Below are 25,836 nucleotides of genomic sequence, written 5' to 3'. Positions count from 1 at the left end.
TTTCTTCAGGCGCTGTGGTTCTTTTTTATCGTGCCAAGTTTGTTGAGCCAGAGCCCTGTCTTTGCCTCTCCCTTTCTGGCCGTCTGCATCTCATTTCTGTATTTTTACTTTTCTTTCATTACCCCTCAGTCTCCTCCTGTCTCAGCCTCATCCATTTCCACTGACTCTTTCTCCCCGTTAGCCCAATTTCACTCATCTTTTTTGCTTATCGTCTTTTCTACAGCCTCTTTCCTTCCTGCATTCCAATCCCTTTGATCAGAAGCCAGTGTGCAGCTTCACTTTCCCTACTATACTCCCCCCTTTTACTGTGTTTTGTGTGCTTTCTGCCATCTTCTTTCCCCCAGCTTGTTAAAAAGTGTTCACACTTGATCATTATCATCCTTCTGGTTTCCTGAATGGATGGTTATTTTTTGCTCTTTTCCTTGTGGGTATCAGATGGGTATGTGTGTATCAATTGTCCTTCACACTTAGTTAGCTTAATCTGAAATGCAGTTTATGCCCTCGTGCTGTTTTTCTGGTCCTTTCAGGCCTTTCACAATTAAGCCCCCTAAATAACAGACTCGCTGAATCCTTTCTGCTTTGTCCCCAAACAGCTAAACTCATACATGTGGTAAAGCGTGGGGCAGCCAAGTTTCTCTCCTGGGTGCTCTCTCTGCTCATCTTTAGCATGTTTTCAGTACAGAGGCCACTAATGTTGTTAGTCTAAAGTCTAAAAGCTTTTGAACAAGGTCACTTTTTCTGGTTCATACTGTTTTAAGAGTCGATTATGGTATTTCAAAATCAATTCACTTTGGCAGCCATTTTCAACCAACTCACATGCCTGATTAAGTGTGAACATCATCTTAGCCTGTAGCTACTAGAATGCAGGTTTGATTGGTTAATATTTGCCCGGGTGGGTCAGATGAAGCTGAAGGGCGTCAAAAATGCTAAGTTAAGTTAAAGCTCCAAACACTGCAAGGTAGAGAGAATCAGCTAAATCAGATCTCACACTCTACTTTACTCTACTCTTGTGCCAGTTTCTTAGTACAAAGTCTGCATAAAATCCATGGAGGCAATTGTCTGGGGAATTCCCAGTGAGCATAATCACCGCCCCTTACCTAAGCTAATGGGAGTTTCTCTCTAGTTGAGTACACAGGCGACATGAAGAGTGTCCTGTTGTGCGCTAAATATAATAAAGCACAAGTTCTGACAATGTTCAGACCTCGTTCTACTGATGCTGTACTAAGCAATAAAGAGGAAAATTAATTCAGTCACATTTCCAGAAATGGCCACTTGAGGCTGGCTTCAGAAGTGAGATGCTTGTGTTAACTCACAAGTATCTCAACTTTACAGGAGAACTAAACATCATGTAACCTCATACAAAAATAATTTCATTGATCATGACAACTGATTTAAAAAACACTATAAGGTTCAGAGTTATAGTTTTCTAAAGGAATGCCTGTTTTCGATCAGTCTTTGATGCTTAACCTGCTAGCAGGGCCTTTTTATTTATATTTGTGTTGTTTTGAATCATTTCCAATGTAATGATCTGATGTATAATGACACATAATTTATTGTACTGAAAGACTATCCAAGAAGTATGCACTCAGATGATGCACACATGGTAAATGATGTGGTACTTATATGACACTTTTCTCCTCTAACTGAACATTCAGAGACATTTTAAATGCTAGTCACATTCACCCATTCACAAATATACATTTATACTATTCTCTTATTCTGCCACACTCACACAATAGTTGCATCAGCAGGAATTTGGGGTTTTCTTTCACTTCAGTATGTGGGCTGAAAGAAACCACCAAACTTCCAACTAGTAGAGTACTCTGCTCCTTGAGCCACAGTTGCCCCAATCTAGGGATGCACCTAGCTAACATAGCTAGTCAGCAGTAGCACTAGCTAGCTTTGTATCCAGGCCGAGCAATTCAATATGTAGTTTGCATGTTGTCCCAGAGTGTCTGGCTTCCTCCTGCAGTCCAAAAACATGCAAGTTAGTTAAATTGGCTGTAAATAGTTGTCGGTCTCCATGTGTTAGCCCTGCGATGGCTTGTTGACCTATCCAGGGTGGACCCTGTCTCCTGCCCTGTAACAACTGGGACAGGCACCGCCATAACCCTGATATGGAAAAGTGGAAAAATATGGCTTTTTCTCGCCTGCGGTTTGCTGTTTTCCAGATCTCGAAGACCTACTCCTTCTAAAAATTAGAATATGCAATGGAGCATATAACAAGTGTCAAAAGCTGGCAGCTTAGCACACCACGACATCTTGCTGTTGACCCCTTTTTTGTTAACCACCTGCTAAAGCGAACCACTGTAACTAGCAGCGGAAAAATATTGTGCTAATGGACAGGTGTGAAGAGGAACGAGTGAAAAAGTCAGAGCTTCAAGTGTCTTGCTTCAACCAATATTAGACTAAATGGGTTTTTTTTACTGGAAGGAAGGAAGAGGATAAAAATATTATTTTTCTCCAACACTAAGCTTTTACAAAGTTGGCTTGACATGTGACCATAAACACAGACGTACTTGAATATGTTGTTAATGCCTGTCTGCGTCTACAATATGTCCATTTGTGAAAACCATGCAGCGATCCGTGAGGGCACAGAGATGATTTAGCTATGAGAAAACAGATTTCAGAGCAATCCATTAGAGACTTAGAGTAAAAAAAAAGAAGTGGAGACAAAGAGCCGTGAGCTCCTTAGCTTCATCCCTGTGGGGAATATCCAGTGAGCCTCTTGTCCTTGCGATGTCACACCCAGCAGGAACACATTTTCACACGTTCCCCATTTTTCAGCACTTTTATATTTAATCAGGTTACGGGCTGTGACTACCGAGCAACAATTTCTCTGGACCTTCTGATAGCTGTTCCTTCTTCCCAGGGAATAGTGGGTAATATTTTTCAATTGAATAATCACGTTTGTTATTCCTACAGTGCGGCAGCAGTGAATCGATTTCAAATCAAATGCATATCTCTCCTCTACAGCCAAAAAAATGAAAACTAAGACTCGACCCTCCAGTGCCATCAGTCATCTGAAAAATCTTGACTTACTCCATAGCCAACAAACCATGTGAGGAAAATGAATGAGTAATGTTCTCATGTACCGTAGTAGCTATTTTGCTGAGTGCCCTTGAGCAAGTCACTTAACCTCCTACTGCTCCAGTGGAGCAACAAGAGGTGTGCAGCTTTTCAGAAGTCTGCAGTGTGAATATAATCTATTAACAAAATCCATGGTGCTAGTTGTTTTTAGACTTGTACTGATTTGATGTGCGCATCCGCTCATAATTAAACACAATTCAGAGGAGGACGTGCCAAGCTATTCTTTCTTTTCGCTTCTTGTTTTTTAACACCTACGCTGGACTGAAGTTTGACCGATTTTTGAATTAGTTTGTAGAATGACAATCTGCCAGATGTGCGATGTGTGATAAGATTTTAGCTCACCTACTCCTTTTCTACGCTGGTAAATTACCATTTGCATTTTTTCCTGTTGGACAAAGTGTGAACAAAGCATAATATGCTTTGATTCAAGGGCAGTTTCAGATTTTCAATAGACGATGATCATGGCAGAAAGAATACCTAATAATACAAAAGCTAGTCAACGAGACAAAGTCATTCTTAGCCTTATTTGTTACCATGTTTTGTTAATCTTGAGGTTTAATGCAGGGGTGTGAATGGGGTAGGTGCAAGGTGGTGTTGGTGGCAGCCACAGATGGCTCATTCAAATCAGAGTAAAAAGTATAAAAAGGACATTAAGGACTGTGCAGCATATTAACTTTTATATAAAAAAGCATGAGTGTGAGGATCTCAGCTGACTTTGGGGTTTGTGTTGTCTCAAAGTGAGCGAATGAAGTCACCACGGCAACAGGAAAGTGAATGACGTTACCTTTCTTTAGTCACCCGTGAAGTGAGAGCAGTTTAGTAGTTAATGAAAGGGAAGTGAGTCACAGTAAACTGGAACATGTGACTGTAGCTGTGACTAGACTGGTGCTTGTACTGTAATATCCTATAATCCGCTACAATGTGCCAGCTTTAATTTTTTCAGGTATCACGGTTAGAATCAGCACTGGTATATCTTCATCAGGCAGTCTTAAAGAACTTCAAACACCGTATGATCTCGCTAATGTGAGGCAGATATATTTAAGGTTAATTGGGGTTAATTTCCCTTAAAAAGGGTACTGCATGGTTAGGTTTCTGGTGCTTAATCGTAATTCTAGCAATGGTGAAGGAGTATAGAAATGTTACACTGAAAATGAGTTTTTTTTAGCTTTGTGAATACACTCTATCCTAAGCAGTTTAGCTGGTTAACATGCTGTACATACTATGAATTCACTCCTGCTGAGTTCTTCTGGGCAGGGTTTTTTCTTCCTTCCACCCATCTCACTTGAGTTTATCTTACGTGCATCTGACGCCGCACTTTGCTACTCGGCTTAAGCAGATGTGGACAGAAAACCAGTGTTGAGGAGCAGGGGATGTCAAGATGTTTCTGTTACTTAAACTCTTGAGGGCACTAGTTCTGTGCTGTTTGACGTTTTCTCAATTTTTTCACTTTCTTCAAGTAATAACAATGAATGCTGTTTTTTTCCAATTGAGTCACACTCTTTTAAATACGCCAGCTTCTTTCAACAACCTGGATAACCATTCATTTTTATTCATGTATCCTTACATACGTCAGAGCGTACTCCACTGTCTCTTTAACTTGACATTGGTAACAATGGCTAGTTTCTCAAGCTGGTGTGGCCAATTTGTAATCTGCTTATAATTTCGAACAGGAAGCAGAAGATTCTTATAATATTATCTGACTGTACCACGTTGGGTAAGAACAAAGTGGAGATTTGCACTGTTTTCATGGAAATCTCAATTTCATTTCTTAGCTAACAATGAACCTGCTATGGTTTGTCCTTGTACAAGAAGCTTTCAGTATATAGGTGCGCCAAAACCCCTTAACCGAAATACTGAAGAACTTAGTGAGTTTAACAAAGGAGAACGCTGGAATTAAAGAAAAGTATTCCAACTTGATCATCAGGCTTTTTGAAGTATTGGATTTAAAAGCAGATCTTTTTTCCTGTTTGTGCTGTTCAGCAGTGGTCTGCTCAGTGCTGTTGGTCGCTCCATAAATGTGCAATGTGAGCGATGTAGGCATCAGCTGTTGCTTTAAAGTTCTGGTATTTTATTGCTCTGCCAAGCGGGTTATGTATTTGGTGGCGTTTCCATACATGTCATTCTTTTCAGTGCTGAGATTGAAGCGTATTCAAATTGGAAATTGAAGGCAGTGGCTTCCCTGCAGAATTCTGAAGGCTCAAGTGTTTACTTGAGGACACAGACTCACTATATCACTTTAGTTTAACCTTGTCTCTTTTACATGCTCCTTTTCTTACCTGTTTTCTTCTCTCCTCTCTGCAGTGCAACAATGACTATGTGCCTGTGTGTGGCTCCAACAATAAGAACTACCAGAACGAGTGCTTCCTGCGCAGGGATGCCTGCAAGCAGCAGTCTGAAGTGCTTATTGTGTCAGAAGGCGACTGTCCTGCTGGTATGTACATTTACCTTATGGTGCCTACACACAAACACACACAACAGAGGAGTTCTGATACCAGCACACTGAACACATGCGCAAGCAGCCGTGTTTGGATTTAAAATATTCAAGAGGTTACACGGCTATCTGTAAGCATGCATATGAGATTCAGCAACAGCAAATATAAAGCTGAAAATGCAATTCCACATGAATTTTAACGTTTTATATGCAGCAGCATAGATTTCATGTTTCCTTATTACTCTCATCAATATTTTAATCTGCATCCAGTAGCTGGGATGCAGTAATTACCAGCGGATCTTTTATTTCAAAGGAGTTACAAAAACTGCGTAATGAAAATGTGAGAAGCGCAAAAAAATGATTTCATCACAAGCACGGCACCATCTCTCAAGAAAATGAACACAGCATTTGGCCACAAGGCCTTTTTTAAATTACAGTTTATTAAAAATTAGGTGTGTTTAACAAGAAGCAAAAGAAATCTCGACAGCTTTGACCTTTCGTTACGTAATGTTTAAATAAATGTCAAAAGCCATAGAATGCATTGGCCAAATTGTCATAGGTAGTTACTGTAATGCTGTTGCTACGAGGCATGCTCAACAAAGCAGAAAATGAAATCACTGAATCACACATCATCTTGATGGCCGTTTCCTTTTTTTAACACTTTTTTTTCTGTTAAATGTTATTAGGAGTACTTTCTGTAGCTTTAAGAGAATCATTTAATACTACGTTGAGGGACTGTAACAGTACTAAACCTATTCACATCAACCTCACTGTGCTGTATAGCTACACTGCTTGTTAGCCATACTGTGATAAAAAGTATCTGCCTCAGCAAGTTGTCATTGTGAACACGTTAGCATGCTGACGTTACAGAGAATCCACATTAAACGTGAGATTTGAGTGACGTCTCTATCCTCAGAAGCAGCCGTGTGTCTGAGCTCGGAGGAGCTCAAAGGAGAATGGCCGGACTAACAGTCATGTTGACTGACAGCGAATAGATAGAAATAGCTATTCATTTGAATGATTCTGGTCATCGAGGGCTAGTTTCCGACGCATAAATGCTGCATTAAAAACGCTCCTCTTTCAGCTTTGGCATCATGTTATATACATCATGTCCAGTGTATTCCCTTCCACTGACTGAAAAGTAAAAGTGCTTGGCATAATTATCAGACATAACTGGGATTATCGTTTGGTGTTTAAGCTGCTGAGTGGGTGTCTTCATTTGGAAAAGGTCAGGCACTTCATTAGCCATGATGTGGAGACCAGTATTGGTGCTTAGAGCGTGCACTGCTATTTGTGAGGATACCAGTCCACTGAATGAATGTGAATTATAGACCTGCGCACATGCAAGGTCTAAAAATGCCATATTAACTCTCTCTCATTCTCCTGCAATAATCAGCTATTTAACGCCCTGGGCCAGTGGTTTCACTTGAAATACACACTTTTTTTTTATGTATCATATGAATGAAAACACTGCAGTCTGATTTAATGATGAATTAAACTGCATGTTGAGTCTGTAAAATTGTTCTTCACATGCACATTTTATCAGAATATGTAAAATTAGCTTTGGCCAGAGCAACGCGTTTTATCCTATGATGACAAATTTATATAGATGAGCATAAACTTGAAGGAAAAGCAGCAACGCCTACTGAGGATTCTATCAATTAGTGAGTCATGTTCTGAATAATGTGCTTAGTTGTGAATGAGTGAATCCACTGGCAATGTGATGCTGGCTGCTGTTAGGCATGTGTGAATCATTGCTTAAGCCAAGATAGTATTGCTGGCTCAAGTTGAGCAGTTGCTGACTCAGTTAACCTCGCTGACAGAAAGCCGGCACAAGTCCATTAAAGGTCCCCTTGAATGGGCACAGCTCAGCAGAGGAAACTTTGAGACCGAGGTGGAAATGTTTGTGCCGTAAGAGCAGTGGTGTCAGTGTGCCAGTAAGTAGGGCTGTGCACGGTCACATGAAATTCCCCAGGTCCGCTCTCTAAATTGCTTGTTTGTTGCTTGTGTATGAGGTCCTCTTTTCAAGACATGTGATGGTTGTAAGCCAGGGTGTCTGATATGAATTTCCGTATCTTTTGAAATAGAAAGAGATAAGGACTCTTTTCTTCCACGCAACATGCAGTACTTTTGAGGACACAATTCACCATTCACACAAGGATTTTGTTGCTGTGCAGACTACTAATAGAGCAGAACAGTGGTTTTATATTCTTCCCTTCGGTATTTTGTGTTTTGTTTTTATGTATGCTTTGTTCTCATGTCGGTCCAGAACAAGGTCCCAGTAAACAAATAGGGGGTGTCTGAGAAAGTAAAGACTGGAGAAGTCAAATTTTATTCTAAACTGTATGTAAAAGATGGAAATAGTGACAATAACTTCATTGGTCAGCTTGAAAAGGCATTCTAAGGAGCTTCGAAAGAAAAGTGTCTGGACTTCTTTAAATGGCTTGAAGACGTTTCACCTCTCATCCGAGAAGCTTCTTCAGTTCTAGGGTCAAATGGTGGTGAGTCCCTGATTTAAGCCCTGTGGAAGTGTCCCCCAATAGGGACAATGGACTCCCTAATGATCCTCTACCTAATCACACGAGCCAAGGTGTGAAAACAGGTATGGGTCACAATCAGCCAGGGTTTCAGGTGAGCTCATTGTGAAACATAGCCACACCCCTATCATGTGATTTCCTGAGGTCAAATCTGGGATTCTCCACCATTTGACCGTAGAACTGAAGTAGCTTCTCGGATGAGCTCCTTGGACTGTGATGACCTGGATGACTGAGAACCTTCACAGACAACTTGTAAAGGCATGTGTAGTTTTTTTGTTTTTTGGGGGTGGATATGACTAAAAAACAAGGATAGCAGTTTAATCTATCTAGGGACTTAATCAGTTATGTTTTACTCTAAATCAGAGCATAATTTACACAAAGAATATGATGTTCCACTTAATAACATTTAAAACTAGTGACTAAAGCCAAAATCTAATCAGAAAAAAGCTCAGTAAGGTCAGATATTGAGGCAGATGCGGCTCATTTTTCCATAATTGACAAATTAGCTAGCAGCTAAATCTGGTAAAAAAAAAAAGCATATATAATTTTGTAAGTGGTCACTGAAAGAAATCACTGAAACTTATTACAAAATCTCTTCTTTATTTCACCCAAATAAAGTGGTATGACATTTGCTACGCTTTCACTCTCAAACTTACATTTTTTGTCTGGGACTTGAAGCATTTCTGGTGTCATTTGTTGTTCCATGTGGATGAAGAAAACAGATAAATTAAGCAGGAGGCAGTAAAAAGGAAGAATGTAATTTAAAATGATGCAGCGAGCGCTTGAGACAAACAAATAAATTAAAACAAAATTTCACAGAAATTAAAATCTATTCCATTTATACAGCAGCAGCTCAGAGACTAAAATAAAAGACAAATATAATTAGTGAAAGCACACAGGCTGAGTGGAGAGCCTTATCTTTGTTTTTTTTTTAAAATAGTGGCGTGGTTGGCCAGCTGTCTTGGGATATTAAGATTTTAAGAACAAATAAAAGGAAAGCGGGTATGATCTACCTGCATTTGAGTTCATATCCTGGTCAGAACTTTTATTCTGCAGAGACTAAATTCAGACTGAGATGAGGGTTAATCCTGCATACTGAACATTTTGGGCTTCTATTTACTCAAACATCCAGCCATCCAATTTTCCACTGCTCATTTGAGTCCAGGTCATGGTGGCAGCTGTCTAAGCAAAGATTTCAGCTCGCCCAAGGAGGAGAGATGTTTCCGAGCCAGCTGTGAGACATTAACTCTCCAGGGTCTGCCCACGAGTCTCCATCACCTGAACCACCCCGACTGGTTCCTTTCAATGCAAAGGAGCAGCGACTCTGCTCTGAGCCTGTTGCTAATGACTAGGCTCCTCATCCCATCTCTAAGACTGAGCACAGACACCCTTCAGAGGAAGCTCAGTTCTGCCACTTTAGTCTTGTTCTTTCTATTTCCAGTTAAATAAACATTTTTAATTAAGGTAATACAGCCTCTTTCCTTTAAGTTCCTGTAAGTGAACCACTTATGCTTAAATAAATAGTCACACCCCAAAGGCCCATTTTGAGCCAAGGAAAAAAAACATTTTTTACCCAGATGTTTTTTTCTGCATGTGCCTCCAGAGCAGTTACAGTGGCCTTTGGCACACTCTAGGAACTGGGACTCAGAAAACCCAGTCTCACTGGACCTCCTGTTATGGGGTAATTCCATCATGGCCGCTAACTTTGTCTCATCTGCTTTCCCCTTGATAGTTTTTGTCCTGAAGTCTTCGCCATCAATATAAGTGTATTTACTAAATGTCTAAATGTAAGCGAAACGTTAGCTCACTTACTGTACTAAAGATATAATGTTTTAAAAAGCAGTTTTTCAATGTAAGGCTTTGCGGGGGGCCTCCCATGTGAAATGCCTATTAAAATTAATTTAGCTACTTCCCTCACCAAGACACGTCTTCCTATATGATTGCTTTTCATGTGATAAAGCATGGTAGGCAGCTGCTTCTGGATAGTTTCTCTCTGCTCTCTTGCATTTTGTTGATACTTTCAGCTTTAAAATCACTTCAGCAGTGAATATGTTAAAATGCTGTGAATATAATACGAGCGATACTGAGAGTAAAGAATTCAAGAGCGGCAGCTATCTAACCGTACATCCACTGCAGCGAAGCCTTCTTTTTTCTCCTCCCGTTCTGTTCCTCTCGCAGCTTCTCCCTGTCCTCCTTTCCATTTCCATCCTCAGAAATCCCATTAGCGGCAACAGTACACTCTATAATGGATATATGTCAAGTCGCTGGCACCAATACTTGTTTCCCTTGCTGAGGTGAGAGATATCATGCACCAGACTGCTGGAGAAAAATAAAAGATAAAGTAATGTTATTTTTTTGGGGGGAAACAGCTTCACCTCTATAGATGTTTGTTTGTTTTCTGGAACTTTCAGTCATATCACAAGATTTTCTTAGCAGACAGAGTTTCTGTTGGTGTCAATGTTTACAACCATTGCCCATTTAATATCAATGAGACATGAATAAACAATAGAATTGGTCTGATCGTACGTTTCTGGTGGCCTGATAAATCAGTCACACTAGAGTAAAAGTGGGACGTCGATCTCCTTGCCATTGATGGTTGAACTGTGGGCGACCACTTTCGATCACAAGATGATATCAGAGACAAGAGGCAGCCTGTCTCCAAACAATCCCAGTCCCGTTCAGACTGATTGCAATCATTCTCAGACATGATGGTGAAGGAAGACTGGCAAATAACACAGACAGTTCAGTCTGACTCAAGTTCCACCATTAAGCACAACTCACCTGAGATGTGTCTTTTTGTAAAGAGCGATTCGAATCACCTGGTTGCCACCTTGTTCTTGTTGTATTCCTGTATGAAAACATGGTTGCTGATTATGTCGCTATTTTTTTTTTTTTTTTTTTTTTTTGAGGGAATTCAGAATTTCTGTTTCAAATCGATGACATTCCGGTTGTAGTTAATGTGAATTTCTGTTTGATGAGAATTTGAAACACATTTGCAATTTCTCTTGATCTATCACAAACAGATGGCACATAGTTGCCAACTCGACATCATTCAATCATAAACTAATAACAGGCTGACTTTGTCTCACTGGACTTTTCTTCGCATCTTGACACACCAATGTTGCTTTGAAGACAGCAGCTGACAGAGTTGTCACAGACCTGGTCCCTGTCTTCAAAGGCAATGAGACAACAAATTCATTGCACAAGCTCTTAAAAATTTGGTTGGTCTCCAAGCGAAGTTTTCTCTAGTGTGACTTTAGCACAACATTCGTGATTCCTTCAAGTTACGCTTTGGTCTCTAATAAACCCAAAGCCTGTCTCTCTAGACTGTGTGAATCATACAGTCACTGAATGTCTGTTGCTGTTTAGTGCTGTCTTCACAAGGGAAATGGCTTTATTTAAGCTTTATAGCTGAAAACAACCTGCTCTAAGAAATGGCAATGAGGATACTGGTGAGATTGAACAAGAACGTTATAGATGAGCGTTACCACAAGACGAGCTGAAAGGCGCTAAACATTTTATAAACTGATTAGAATATTACCGTTCTAATTTTTTCATTTTAAAAATGAGATGGCTGATTAAATTCTGGTTTCATAACTGGTTGGAAATAGTACATATAGCAGTTATTGTAGAAAGACGTTTTCACAGCTTGCCCAGGGCCTGCCTTTTGCAAATTTCTCTTTTTCAGTAGTGTCAGTGTCTATCTATCTTGTGGCATATATTATAACCAGCTGCAGATCTCAGATCATCTTTTCCAAAATATTTAGAGCAGATGCCATCACTTCAACGTGAAATCAACAAAGTGCACTCTCTAGATTTAGTGTTTGTCTATTCAGGCCCTGTGTGGAAACATGGTGGCACAACATTGCACTCTCTGGGGAGAAGACCCTTCCTTTGTAATCATGAGTGGCTTCCTCTTGCTCACCCATACTAAACCTGAAACCACAGAGCTCTCTACAGATTACACTTTCCAATGTATCCCCTGCGTACTGATGTTAATTACATTGATGAAAGATAAATGTGCTGTACTTGTATCTTACATCTTGCATTACCATTTTTCTTCTGGTGATATACACAAGCGACGTCCGCGCTTCCCTTGCGCCGAACCCCTTTGATCTTGCCGAGGCCAACAGGGCAGACGTTGGAGTCGGTTGTCATTCCAAACAGTAAACAAGAGGCCTGCTGAGGTGCCCGTTTCATGCTGTGAGGACACCGAGGCAGAGACAAACATGATTTGATAGTGTTGCCTTCTGTTTTCTGTAATAAATAAAGATGGCACCATTTACTGGTTGCTATAGAAAAGAAGGCGCTGTGTGGTGACCAAAAAACAGAGCAAGCAAGGAAGAAGTGGAAGACATTTATTTTGCTGTTGGGAAGACAAAGTTTGAACAGAAAGCAGGATTTGAGCCGCGATATTGCACCACAGGTTGTGACGTTTTACAATGTGGTTATTTTAGCGTTTAGTTTATTGACTTTTATAGTGAAACATTCGTGAGAAGAAAAAGCTAATTTACACTCTGTTCTGGACTCTATTACCTTTGTGTCACCAACAAATAAGGAAGTCCTGATCTAAAATTCGATAGAAGGAAGAGCTCTTAGGATTACAAAGCTAGTGAAAGCTGATTAGAACAGGATGGCACCGCTTTCCTATCCCATCAGGTGATAGCCCAGCACAGTAAGGAGCAGTTAAGCATTAGCTTAGCAAAGCAAAACAAACCCAGCAGTCTATTTTCCCCAAAGGAGAGAGTCGAGCTAAGGCAAGCAGAAACACGGTATTTCCAACTCAGTTTGTGGAGTGTGCCGCATAAGTTCCAGGAAGTCATTAAATGGAAAGGTGAGAGAGCATTTAACTGACACATTGTTAAAATGTCGATGGCATGTTTAATCACCGTTTCGTGTGACTGCGATGCCTGAGCACTGACAGATGACAGGAGCCATATGTTTGGCAAATGATTTAAGGAGCTCTCTCTGTGCTATCAGTAGACATTAGAATCAGTCCAATGGTGTCAGCATAATCTCACACACAGTACAGGAGGAGTCAATGCACTGCTCATTCTTTGTGTACAAAAAACACTGTCATTTCTAGTTATTTCAGAAGTCTATCTCAATTTAAATTACAATTACATTAAGTAGTGATAATCTAATACATCATTGATCACTGCAGATCTTTCAACTTGCTGCCTCACATCAAGCTGAGAGGCCAAGATGAGCCACAAAGCAGCAGAGATATTAACTTGAAGCAGCTCTATCAGGAAGGGTAGGATTCAAGTACTTTATTGTTTCTTCTTTCTAAAATGAGAAGGAACAAACAATTCCAATGTGAGGATACTTTGAATATCGAGGATTACTAAAGGGAAGAATGTGAAGAAAGGCGATAACCAGAGCTGAACAATTTTAAGTTTAACCTGAGATTCTGGTGTTTCGGGCAAAATAAATTTATATTTAAAAATCGATTCAGGATTTTAATGAATCGATATCATGTTATTCAAGCTAGAATCGATTTTAATCATCAAAACCCACCCCTAATTCATACTACACCAAAGCAAAGGTAATTAAGTAATTAAGCAATAGATACGGATTTAAATAACGGTGACGTTCTCGTTTTTTCACAGTATATGATACAAAACATTGTATTTTATAATTACAGGAAAGTCTGGGCAATGAAATACCAGAACTTTTTCTGTAATTTTACACCATATTTCTTACGGATTTAACCTCCTACGACCTGGCGTCCACATATGTGGACATCACATTTTGGGTTGTATAGACAAAAATATTCAATTTTACTCTACAAGGGCCTGATGTGCACCTTCAAACATTATACTGCCACCGTTCTCTTGAAATTTAAAATGAATGTCCTCTTATGTTCATCTCATTTATCTCAGAAACAAAACTCGGGTAAAAAGAAAAATCTGGTAATTTTTGTTTTTACAAGTCAGTTAAACTTGTTTACACTGAGAGAAACATATTTTAAGTGGTCCAGCCTAAAAAAATATACTGTATGTGGTCTATAATGTAAGATGAGTCTGACATTCCCGGTGTAAGATCCCAGTCTGCGATGGAACCCTTTCTGCATATTAGTTTTGACATGCTACCTGCCCATCTAGGCTCCAGGCCCTCACTTTTCACCTTGTTGCAACAGAATATAATTCGTTTTTAATGATATCTTCTAATTCTCCACCCGCATCACCAAGGACACAGTGTTTCATTTAGTTTTCGTGTGGGAAATCGCAGCAGTGAAGGTGACGGTGTTGTCAGGCGCACAGTAGACACCACAGCGCTGCTCACACTCTGCCGTCTCTGGACACCTCACCCCGGCAAAACTCCACCACCTGCACATATGGATTGTGTAAATTAGCAAAGTCTGGAAACAAAGCTGCTGACAGCTCTGACAGCAAAATGAACACACTCCATGCCCCGATACTGCAGGCCAAGTTCACAATAGCAAAACTCTAATTAATTAATAAATAAATAAAGTTCACATATCATAGTTCCTCACATCTCAGGGGGCCTGATAGCACCGAGTGTTGCAATCATTCTGGAAAGTTGTAAAGCAGTCAGTTTAGTTGCTATAAACATAAATATTTCTGTGACACTCATGCGTAATGCTGCATGATTGATGCACTGGCACAGATGACTATGTGTGGACTGTGATGTATAAATGGAAGATTGCCTGGAGGTGTGCGTACACACGGTTTTATAAATCGAATTACCTTATTTATGCACATTATTTTCAGCATTTCTGCGTGTACACTTTTAGTATGGATCTTATGCACAGCTTTACAAATAAGGCTGCTGGTTTTTCCCTGTATTTCCATCATCAACCTGGAGTTTTGTGCTAATAGTCTTTTTGGATAGCACCTACTTTTTTGCCTGACACACCTCCCATGCAGGTTTGCTTTCCTACTGAGTTGCCTGCACATTCAGTCATGAAAAACTGGGGATTCTGAAGACTTCATCTTTTCCTAAAACAGTCTGTCTTTTACAAGTGTAAGCTCATAGGTATCCATTTTTTTTTAAATTAACTAAAATAGCATCCAACCCTAGATGTGAGAACAGATCCTCTGACATCAACTTGCATCTGTTGATCCTCAGTGGCAATGTTAGGCTATATAATATTTTTTTCTATGGCCACTTTGTCAGATTAGGACAAAGGAGTTGTAGAGTCACAGAAATCTGTCCTTTTCATGACTGACAGTCATGACAGACTACATGTTGCTCCCCGATCAGCCAGTCTCACTGGCTTTTGCAACAATGGCGTGTGTGATACTGGGTGTCTTGTTCATTTCACACTTTTATCTTGCTAAACTCATTCCTCTTTTGCTTTGCCGTTGTTGCATTGATGCAGCGCTTGGCAGTAAAGAAAGACTCACTGGCCAGTGCTTCTCTTGATCAACCTCGCAGAAGAGAAGGAAATGTCACGTGGGAGACGATATAAAAGTGGCCTTCAGGGGGCGACTGCAATAAGACTTGCAGTTGTATTGAAGCCTATGGGACAACGGCCCTTGGCTCCGTTTCTCTCCCGGTAAACACATTCCTGATTAATTTATTATCTCATTAGCTGGATTCAGGTCTTTTTTTATTTCAGTAATTATTAGAGTCAGAAAGGAGGATTATTCTTGCTCATTTGCTAACAATGGCAACAGAGAAACTTTTAGCTTGGGGCTTCGCAGCAGGAATTCACTGACTGGTTGTGACGTTCATATTCTAAAAGTTTCACTTGCTAGCATTTCTGTAAGGATATTGTGTAGCAACTTAGATGCAGCATTAGTTTTTTTGCCCACTGTGACACGCTTTTTAAGAAGATACATTTGTAACTCCACCCATTTTAATTTACAGCCCCTGTGTCTGGATATAACTGAGTTTATTTTGTATGGTCTGAACCATACCAACCAGACAGAGCATACTGGATTGCACACAATATTTTAACAGCTCCAATTAAACCTCTGCTCTGTGAGAAAGCACACTTGTTGGCCACAAACACACAGGTGAGCAGATTCATTGTGTGGCAGGAAAAAAAAAAAAGTGCTCCAGTCTTGTATACTTTGATGTCCCTCATGACACGATGATACTGGCCCCAAAATATCCAGTTTGCACATACGTACTCCAAATGTGACTTAGCACTCAAATGTTTAGGATATAAATTTCCTTCCTCATGTGCTGCACTGATGTGAATCAGAATCAGAACTTGCTGTTAATCACTGCAAGTAAGAGAATGGTCACTTAGATCAGTTGTGTTTTTAGGCTCTTTTAAAAGGAGGACATCATTTGACAACGATGCTTTGCTATTTAAAGGGAAAAACGTTTCACACAGGTCGTCTTTGTATATATGCTGATATCTTAATAATAATAATAATAATAATAATGGATACTTTATTGATCCCCATGGGGAAATTACTTGTTTTTCTCTGCATTTGACCCATTCACTCAGTGAAGCAGTGGGCAGCCCACTAAGCAGGCGCCCGGGGAGCAGTGTGTAGGGACGGTACCTTGCTCAGGGGTACCTCAGGGTAGCCGTTAAGTGGATTCGAACCGCCGACCTTCCGATCATGGGGCGACCACTTTTACCTACTGAGCTATCCCTGCCCCTGCCCCTATCTTAGTGTAGTGATTGGAAGGTTTTCCTACAGGTTCATGTCACAGATTGTGTGTTTCGGGGCAAACATTGATGGCATTACTGTAAAGGCAAGCGATTCTTTCTTATTCAACGCTAACTTGAAATACTTATTTACAGTAAAAAGTGGAAAAGTGTGTTTATGTGCAAGGACTGAGGTCTGTGTGTGTGCGTACAGTTTGTGTGCAATGCAGTACAGACTCAGCAGCTCTGTAAGGTTAATAACAGTTTCCCCTAGAAGGTTCCTCTTCTTCTTTCTGCTTTGCACCTCTTCCAATCAGTTGCTTTAAAACTAGGAAAAAATTCTATCATCTATTGATGCAGTCCTTCTCTGCTCTCGCCCTCACCCTCCAGTGCCTTTCACAAAATAAAATTGTGTGGTATCTCCTCTTTTTGACCCTTCATTTGGCAGACAAATGGGAAGAAATGTAAGCTTGTGCCTCTCTCCCCTGCTGTTTTGTTCTATTTTCTAATGTCAGTCTTTTTCTCCTCAAACCTTTACCCTTGTACAGATACTAAAGGTTTTTATTGATCTCCCATGAACCCCTTCGGACTTCAGCCTGATCCTTAAAGCTAAGCCTTTTCATGAAACACTGCACATTTAGTGTCCCACACACTCCAAGGTCACTGGAATTGTGTAGGGAGAAAGGCAGAGGAGTTTTTGTAGAGGCTGTTTTTTAAAAAATATATATATATATTAAAGGTGCCCTGTACAGTTTTCTTGTAAACAAAAAAGAAAGTTTCTACTTACGGTCAGTATTACTGAATGCTTCTGTTCTGGAAGTTTAATAAAGGTATACATCATGGATTCCAAAATCAGTGATTTTAAGCAAAGATACTTTTTTAATTTGATAAATATTTTGGATTTGTTTAATACATTTAAGAAGTATTCAGTCTCCAAATGATGTTCATGGATTACAGCAAAAATGTGGCTTCTGTTTCCCTTTTGCACACAGACACATAAGTTTGCAAAACTCGTTCTGAGGCTTCACGTGCCTCTGTAAATGTTTTAAGGAGCTGAGGTGAAGTGACTGTGCAGGAAGGTCTTTGAAAATCAGCACTCCTTGGTCTTCTTTGGTTCTCAGGCGGTGCAGTAGGAATCTTTCTACGCAAACATGCAGAGGCCTGAAGGATCAAGCACTGCTTGGAGTTCAGTGCAGCTCTCCAGCTCTAGAGCAGCAAATACTGCCAGACTTAAATATTCCCACTACCTCCTGCTTGTCTCCTGTCATATAGTACCACATTCTGTTTACTACCACAAATCTAAAACTGAATTCATCAGCAAAAATAACTTTTTTTCCAGTCATCCACTGCGAAGTGCTGATTTGTGTTCTCTCCTGAGAAGTGGTTTAGACGCATTCCTCATCCTCTGGGACCACAGTGTTGTTTTGACAGGATTTTTACTTGTTAGAGTTTTTGTCTCTTGATTTAGCTAATTACATATCTGCTGTAAAGTTGCTGTAGCATCTTTTAACAAAGCAGATATAGAGATTTACACTTCTGGATACAAGTGATTTCCATAAAGCATGTTAGAGTGCCGTGCACTGACTCCCAGAGGAACCATGTGTCGTGCTGTGATTTGATGCTGAGAAATCCCTTCTTTGCTGAGAACAACAGTTTGACTTCTGACATGTTGAGGGGCCCACTATCTCCATGCTGCTTAGTAAGCAATGTTTGGCTGGAAATGTGAAGACACATATTTATACCAGGTAAACAATGGCTGCTATTTGATTTATATGGAAAAGCCTCTCAGTTTTTATCCAAAAGATACTTCAGTGGACGGGATACAACTCAAGGGAATCTGACTTTTTATTTGGTTTGCTCCACTGATGAGATTACACTTTACTACTGACATAGAATCAGTGTACCAACCTTAATAGTTCCTTTTTTTATGTTTGTTTACATTGTTTCCTTTATTTCCACACTGAAAATCTGTCATATTTTCTATGGGGTTCTAGACAATTTGACTTCACACGTTTTCTTCCTCATGAAATCTCTGTATCCGATTCACTAATATTTATTCATTTAAGTGGTGTTTTTAAAGATTCAGAGCTGGAAGCAAGATACAAGAAGTGTGGCCTTGTAGGTCAGCAACAAAAGCCAGTGGGATTTGTGTGTAGCCTTTTGATTTAATGCAGAAATAAGCAATTTTTTTTAAGTTAATGATATTTACGGGTTTTCTTCAGCAAGAAAATCTCAACACACTGAAACTTTTAGGATTTTTGAACTGCAAAGGCAGTTGGAAAAAGCTATACAAGCTACCACATGTATGGTACGTATGCACCAGTCAGGCACGACATTTAACCACCTGCCTAACATTCCCAGCAGAACATTTCCCAAAGCATCTTCCATTTTTCCATTATCCAGTTCTAATGCTCACCTGCCCATTGTTGGCACTTTAAGTGGTGGACGGGGGTCAGCACGGGCACCCTGACCGGTCTGCAGCCCCATATGCAACGATTTGTGATTCACTGTAAATTCTGACACCTGTCTATCACAACTTTTCTGCAATTTGAGCTCATCTCTTGGACAGGACCATACGGGCCAGCCTTTATTCCCCTCGGTGATCTTTAGCCCCCCCATGATCCTTTTGCTGGTTCATTGTTCCTTCCTTGGACTTTTGATAGATATTGACCACTGCAGGCTGGGAACACCCAACAGAGCTGCAGTCAAATCTAATACATCTGTTTGAACAACCTTGTTCACTTGTTCCCTGATATATCCCACCATCCAACAGTATTCACTTCACCTGTCAGCGGACATAATGTTATGCCTGATTGGTGTATATGTACATGTCATTGTCACTGCCATTGAGCTTGTGTGTTTAGCTTGATCATGTTGAAAGTCCATGACAACTTCTGTAGTCTATTGTTAGAAAATGTCTTCTCTGAGACACAAAAAGCTTAGAAATTCACACTTATGTCATAATGTAAAAGAAAACATGAAGAAATGGGTTTATTTCAGGCATCTAACAAAATAACAGATGGTGGAAAAGTGTGCAAATGCTAAGTCATTGTCGGGTTTAGGATTTGAAGCACTCTGTTGTGTGTTTGTCTTTGAAGAGTCTTTCTACTCCGCTTTTCTACTCTTCCAGTCATTGTGTTGAGGTTTTACCAGATTTGGTCAGACAATGGCCCTACGTCATAAACAACCCCTGTTGTTTCTGATAGTGTATCAGTTTGAAATATTCATTGGCCATTCTCTCACTCTATCTCACAACTGTCCTCAGGGGAACAAATCACTAATGATCCCTTTTTTTCAGCCCAGTTCACTGCACTGTAATACTGCTTTCAGCTCCCGTTGCTACAGTAATCCTAGTAAACAACCATACTCCATTTGTCCCAACATCACCTACACGAAACCTCAGAATCAGGCTGATGGATGTCGATAATTCTAATGAAAATTCGTCCCTACTTGGTTTATTTTGTATCCATTATGTGAGGAGTCAATTTTTAAAAATTAATATTATTATAGCATTATTCCTGATGCTGATGGTGTTCTCACAGTAGATTGTATTTAGAGAAGTGTAGCATTTTTGAGGATGATGAATTCTTTCACTCCAGGTTATATCTCTTAGTGAGTTCAACCGGTTGAGGGGTTAAGGCAAGGATGTCAAACTCGTTTTACATCGTGGGGCGCACAAAGGCTACTTTGATCTTAAGTGAAACTACTACTACCCTTGCCCCAACCGTCCCATAGTTATGAAATATGAATTTAAAATTTAAAAAATGCCCATTTTATTTAAATTATTTTGGTGTAGTATGAATAGGAATTGACGGCAGGGGGAAAGCTGTGTGACCTATGAAAATGAAAAGTCTGGGCACTTTTTCACATTTCCAAGACCTGTTCAGTGGCCAGACTAGAGCCTTTGCCTGTTCAATTCTGGCCCCCGGGCCAGGTTAAGGGTTCATAGCATTCGAAGCATTACTTGATACTGCCTATCTAACTGATACTAATTCTATGCATAAGGGCTTCCAAAATCACCAGTGTGAACGCATAACACAGTACTCACGATTATAACGATGTGAATTATTCAGTGATCATTGAACTATAGAAAATATCAGTCAAACAAGAGTGTAAGAGTTACTTTCCCCTGACACATCGGAGCGTCTGCTGCTCTGACCTCAGAGAGTCTTGGCAATACCGACTCCCATCAAAAATGTATTTTATTGATCCAAACCTTGTGTCACGAAAGTATCAGTGTCAGCTTGATGGTTAGACTCCATGTGTTCTGGGACTGCAGTTGCCCCATGACGTGCACCTCTTCTTATAAAACCCTCTCATCCCCCCTGCAGTCCTCGGAGGGCCTGCGTGTGCTCTGGCACTGTGCGTTTTAGCAGATCACTTTGTGCAGCAGCTCGAGTTACACGGAGCTTCGGAGTGCTCATGAGTATCTCTTTCACAGCTGTATTGTTGAACAGCTCAGTAAGCTCAGTGTGTTTGAAGGGGCTTTACACAGATTCAGTGGGAAAGCCATGAAGAAGGATTCGCTGACACACAAACACATTTGCAACAGTGCGCCTTCCCACAGTCCTACCACTGAGAGGTCCACAGTTGGAGGTGTTGTGGTACAGAATGCGGGAGCTGCGTGATGCTCAAAGCATCAGTGCATCCTCCACCTCACTATCATCCTCCTCTCTGGTTTTTCAGCTGTTTTTTTTTTTTTTCTTTGTAGATCTGTCTCTCGGCATCACTTTCTGCACCGTCTTCACAGAAATCTCATCTCGCTTAAACGCACCCACACGCACACAGACTCTCTCTTGTGTACATGCACACAATAACAAGCAGATATTCAAATAGGTCCAGACACACACTTACATATGCAGACACACATTATTCAGCTAATGTCTGTGTCTGTGAGAGCCTCTGGTTAATAACTGTTTGTTCTCCTTTGCAGATGCTGGCTCAGGATCAGGAGACGATGGTAAGATTACTCACCTCTTCCTCCTCCACCTCCTCTAACTCCTCACATACTGCTTTTTAATATGCTGCTCTCTACCCGCTGTGTTCCACAGCACTGTATTTATTATTGAGTATGAGGGGCTGACTTCAATGTATTTTAATTTCATAATATGATAAACCAATTAAAAACATGTTCTCTTAACATCATTAGCTTCACTTATTATTTTATTCATTTATTTAATCTAATTGAATTCATGTACTAAAGCAAAACTTTATTTATAAAGCATATTTCATACCAGACAATTTGCTACACAAATGCACTAGCATCAAGACTGTAGCATGAGTATATACATAGATTAAATTAATAGAGAGATAAAACCAAGTGAATTAATAACATCTAAAGATGCAATAGTCAGCTGGTCTGGGATTATAAGCCAATGCACAACACACGCACAGTGGCATATGCAAATACTTGTACACACACACACTCACAGCCACATGCTCACATGTTGTTGGCATGGAAATGCTTTGCTGCGAGTGACGACATCGTTCACCAGACTTCACTAAAATAGACTGGAGGAACACAAATAGACAAGAAAACTAAACACCTGAATAACGCTCACACAGGTGAACTGGACATTTTAAAGAAGCTAACAAAGGCAAAGTGGCTAGCAGGTCACTAGCAGCTCATATCTATCAAAATCCTTATGAAACTTCTGTCAGCGATGAAAACCAAACGAGAAAAAGCAACAGTAATATGTAAACATCATTAAAAGGCACAAAATTAATAAAATAGTAAATAAAAACCAACAATACAGCAATAAAAATGATTAATAAGACCGGGGACTGAACTACTGAGGGGCGACCGTGGCTCAGGGGGTTGGGAAGCGTATCTGTAACCGGAAGGTCGCCGGTTCGATCCCGGGGCTCTCTGTCCTGGTCATTGTGTCCTTGGGCAAGACACTTTACCCTACTTGCCTACTGGTGTTGGCCAGAGGGGCCGATGGTGCGATATGGCAGCCTCGCTTCTGTCAGTCTGCCCCAGGGCAGCTGTGGCTACAACCGTAGCTTGCCTCCACCAGTGTGTGAGAGTGAATGAATAGTGGCATTGTAAAGCGCTTTGGGTGCCTTGAAAAGCGCTATATAAATCCAATCCATTATTATTATTATTACTGCAAGGTCCTAACAAATGTATTGATTGGTACCTGATGAGTAACCAGGTGGTGCGTTCCTGATGACCTGCAGTAACGGGCTGGTTCAAAGAGCTTGTCAGAGAGATCCTACATGTAAACATGCAGGGACTATAGTGTTTTATTAATAAACTCTTTGTTAATAATTGTTTCTTGGGAAACAATTATGGGATATTATAAATGACCATCAATTATTCAATAACTTTCAGCAAACAGGGTCACTTCTGCTGATAAACTTAAAAAGGATTAAGTGCTAATTTTGAGCTGCCTCTAGCTTTGTGTAGTGTTTTAGGCTCTTTTAGCTCATTGTTTTGGATTGATGGCTTTGATTTGCACTCAACCTGCTCATCCCTGATTATTTATTTATTTAATGCAACAAGTGGACAAAAGAAGTGAGCATGGAGTCATTTTATTTATTTTTATTTTTAACATGCAGAGTAAACTTTTACTGGTAATGCATTGTAATCAAATAGCCATTCATGTATGGGAAACTGTGAGTTTACATAACGTGATGGGTGCTAACAAACACAGATAAAGATGAAGGAAGTGATGTTGCCAGCATGTGTTTTATCTTTTGTCCTTTTGTCAAAACTAGACTTTTGTGAACAGGCTGTTCTCACAGCTGCAGTAAAAGATCATGTGACTGCAGCAGAAAATACATTTAAAACACAGAACAATTGGAATTGTAACAGATTTTCAATCACAACTGATTTTTTTCAAGTCTCAGCCAGATAAAAATTTGCATAATGTCCTAAAAAAACTGGGAATTATTTGAAAAATTGAAAGTGTTTTTTTTTTAAGCAAAAGCCCAGAAATTACACAATTCACCTTTCTAATCTCACGCTGATTCATCTGACTACTTTTTTGTGCAAATTCGACATTGAAAGCCAAGATTTGCAGAGACGGCATGCTGGAGAAAGTCCTCATTTAGCTTTGTGTGCCCGTCTTCACGAAGCCGAGTGAAAGGGCGGAATGGTGGCCTGGGCAGCATTGCAGCTGATAAACAGTGGAGCTTGGGGAGAGAGTGACAAGTGTGTGAGAGTTGATTGCAATAAGATTGAGATGAGCTTATAGCCATGAGTGACTTTTTTATGAATAACTTTTGTGTAACTAATCACATAAACCCCCACCGTATTAATAACGTGTCTTTGAGCTAAGTCTCTAATTTGTTGCTTAATTGACTAACAAGATTCAACTCTAACATCAGCACAGACAGTAGTCAGGCTCGTCTGTCAGAACACGTTTGTACCCCTGCATATATTTACACTCCCCACTCTGCAGCCTCTCTATCCTCCCGTGTGTTTGCCCATGCAGTTACTTCATTAACTCCGATGCATGGAGCTTTCCCAAGCATATATGAGAGGGAGAGAGAGATTGAAAAAGAGATTAGTGCCCCCCAAAAAGACGGCAGATAGACGGATGAACAAGCGGAAATGAAACTGGTGCTAGGTCAACCAGAGAGAGAAAGCGAGAGAGGGAAAGACAGAGAGGAAAGATGGGGGTGGACAAAGAAATGGCCTGGGGAAAGTCGCAAAATAGATAACAGAGCAGAGGAAACAGACGGCGAGTGGTGTAGAGATTGAGGGAGAGGAGGACAGACAGCCCTAAGAAGCAGGAGGAAGGAGGAGCAAAATGAAACATACATTTTTATGCATGTCCCATGAACACAATGTGCTTACACTTGCATGGGATTAAAGGGAAAAATGGCACGGCCAGTACCATCGTGATTTGTTTGTAATGCCATGCATGCTCGGTCTATCTCTGAGCTCCGTTGTATAGACGATCACACTTCCTCGGGCTGTTTTTCGGCATTTCATTGCAAGACACCACCATAAAATCTGCAGTGAAAGAAAGCAGTCAGAGGGTTTCTTTTCCCTTAATGCTCTCGGTGCCTTACAAGAACCAAAATAGCACAGAAGAGAATTCAATAACAAAACCGAGAATTTTTAGTCCTATAACGCTAAGAACTCTGAATCTGAGAAGCTGCACTTCAGTGGAAATTGGAAGGAATAGCTTATGTTAGTTTGCTCTAATTTACAGAACTATTATTCCACCCAAACCCAGCGCTTGTTTACAGTAGTACATATATTATTTCTAGCCATAAAAGTCAGGTTAAAGGTGGCAAATGTTTTAGTTCACACGCCATTTACAGACCAATTTGATCAAGCTGGTTGGAACAGTAAACCACTGCATAATAATCCATAACAAAAAGTGTTTGGGTGCAAATTAGCACTTTCTGAAAACATTCACCTTTAATGAACCGTTTAATTACAAAAAAGACTAACAGCATGAGATGTCTCAAGAAAAAAAAAAGTGCAGTTTCAACAGTATGTTTTAGTTTTCCCAGCCAGCCTGCTGTCATTACCAAGACTCTTTGTAAAGAGAGTGGCTCTTTGGCTTCAGCACCTTATTGCTGCGCGGTATGGCAGGAATGGCTAATGTCTTTTTCAGTAAGAGGCTCTAACCTGACAGCAATTCAGAACTCTGGCTCAGGTTAAATTTACAGTTGAGGCAACCACTCAGATCCACTAATGCATTCTTACACAACACAAAGCTTCCTGGTGCAAAACACAGTGCAAAATCCCCAAAAAGTAATGCTCTCCTTCTGTGAGTTTTTAGACTTTTCAATGAGCCAAATTGGACCCCTTGCTGGTCCAGGTTCTAGCCTGCAGGTCATTTGTTTGACACCTCAGTTGACTAACGTTAGCCTGGAGTTGTGCTACAGGGCTTTAATCCGTTTTTCAAAAGCATTTCTCTTGCAATGCCATCAGAGACATACAGTGTTTGACAATTATATTGTCTGCAGTGAAAAATAACAGCCAGATCCTCCGACTTCTGGATTTTACTTATTAATTTACACATCCATTAAGCGCAGAGTCTGCCGACTTCTTTTACCTCATTCAGTAAGTGCATGTTTAAAATTAATTTTACTTGTGGTAAAATCAGTCTGCTTGAAAACATTAAAAGGTCAGCGAGTTTTCAACCAACACATCATGCAAATAATTTGTTAGACAGTTATTTATGTTAGTCTAAAGATGGAAAAATAAAAAAAATCTTACCGATGCTGTGTAA

General features: G+C 40.2%; 1 protein-coding gene across 1 annotated transcript in view; it reads left to right on the top strand.

Annotated features, from left to right (window-relative positions):
• Window positions 1-25,836, top strand: part of LOC146651574 (tomoregulin-2-like) — a 140,984-nt gene that overhangs the window by 45,961 nt on the left and 69,187 nt on the right. The window contains exons 3-4 of the mRNA XM_085384641.1: window positions 5,392-5,521; window positions 21,570-21,596. Coding sequence (XP_085240767.1) covers window positions 5,392-5,521; window positions 21,570-21,596 — 157 coding nt within the window. The remainder of the gene's footprint in view (window positions 1-5,391; window positions 5,522-21,569; window positions 21,597-25,836) is intronic.

The sequence above is a fragment of the Rhamphochromis longiceps genome, linkage group LG16 (genome assembly GCF_057381845.1).
Source record: "Rhamphochromis longiceps isolate RC_006_pf linkage group LG16, R_longiceps_female_GT1.1, whole genome shotgun sequence".
Lineage (NCBI taxonomy): Eukaryota > Metazoa > Chordata > Actinopteri > Cichliformes > Cichlidae > Rhamphochromis > Rhamphochromis longiceps.
This window is presented reverse-complemented; position numbering and strand designations above follow the sequence as displayed.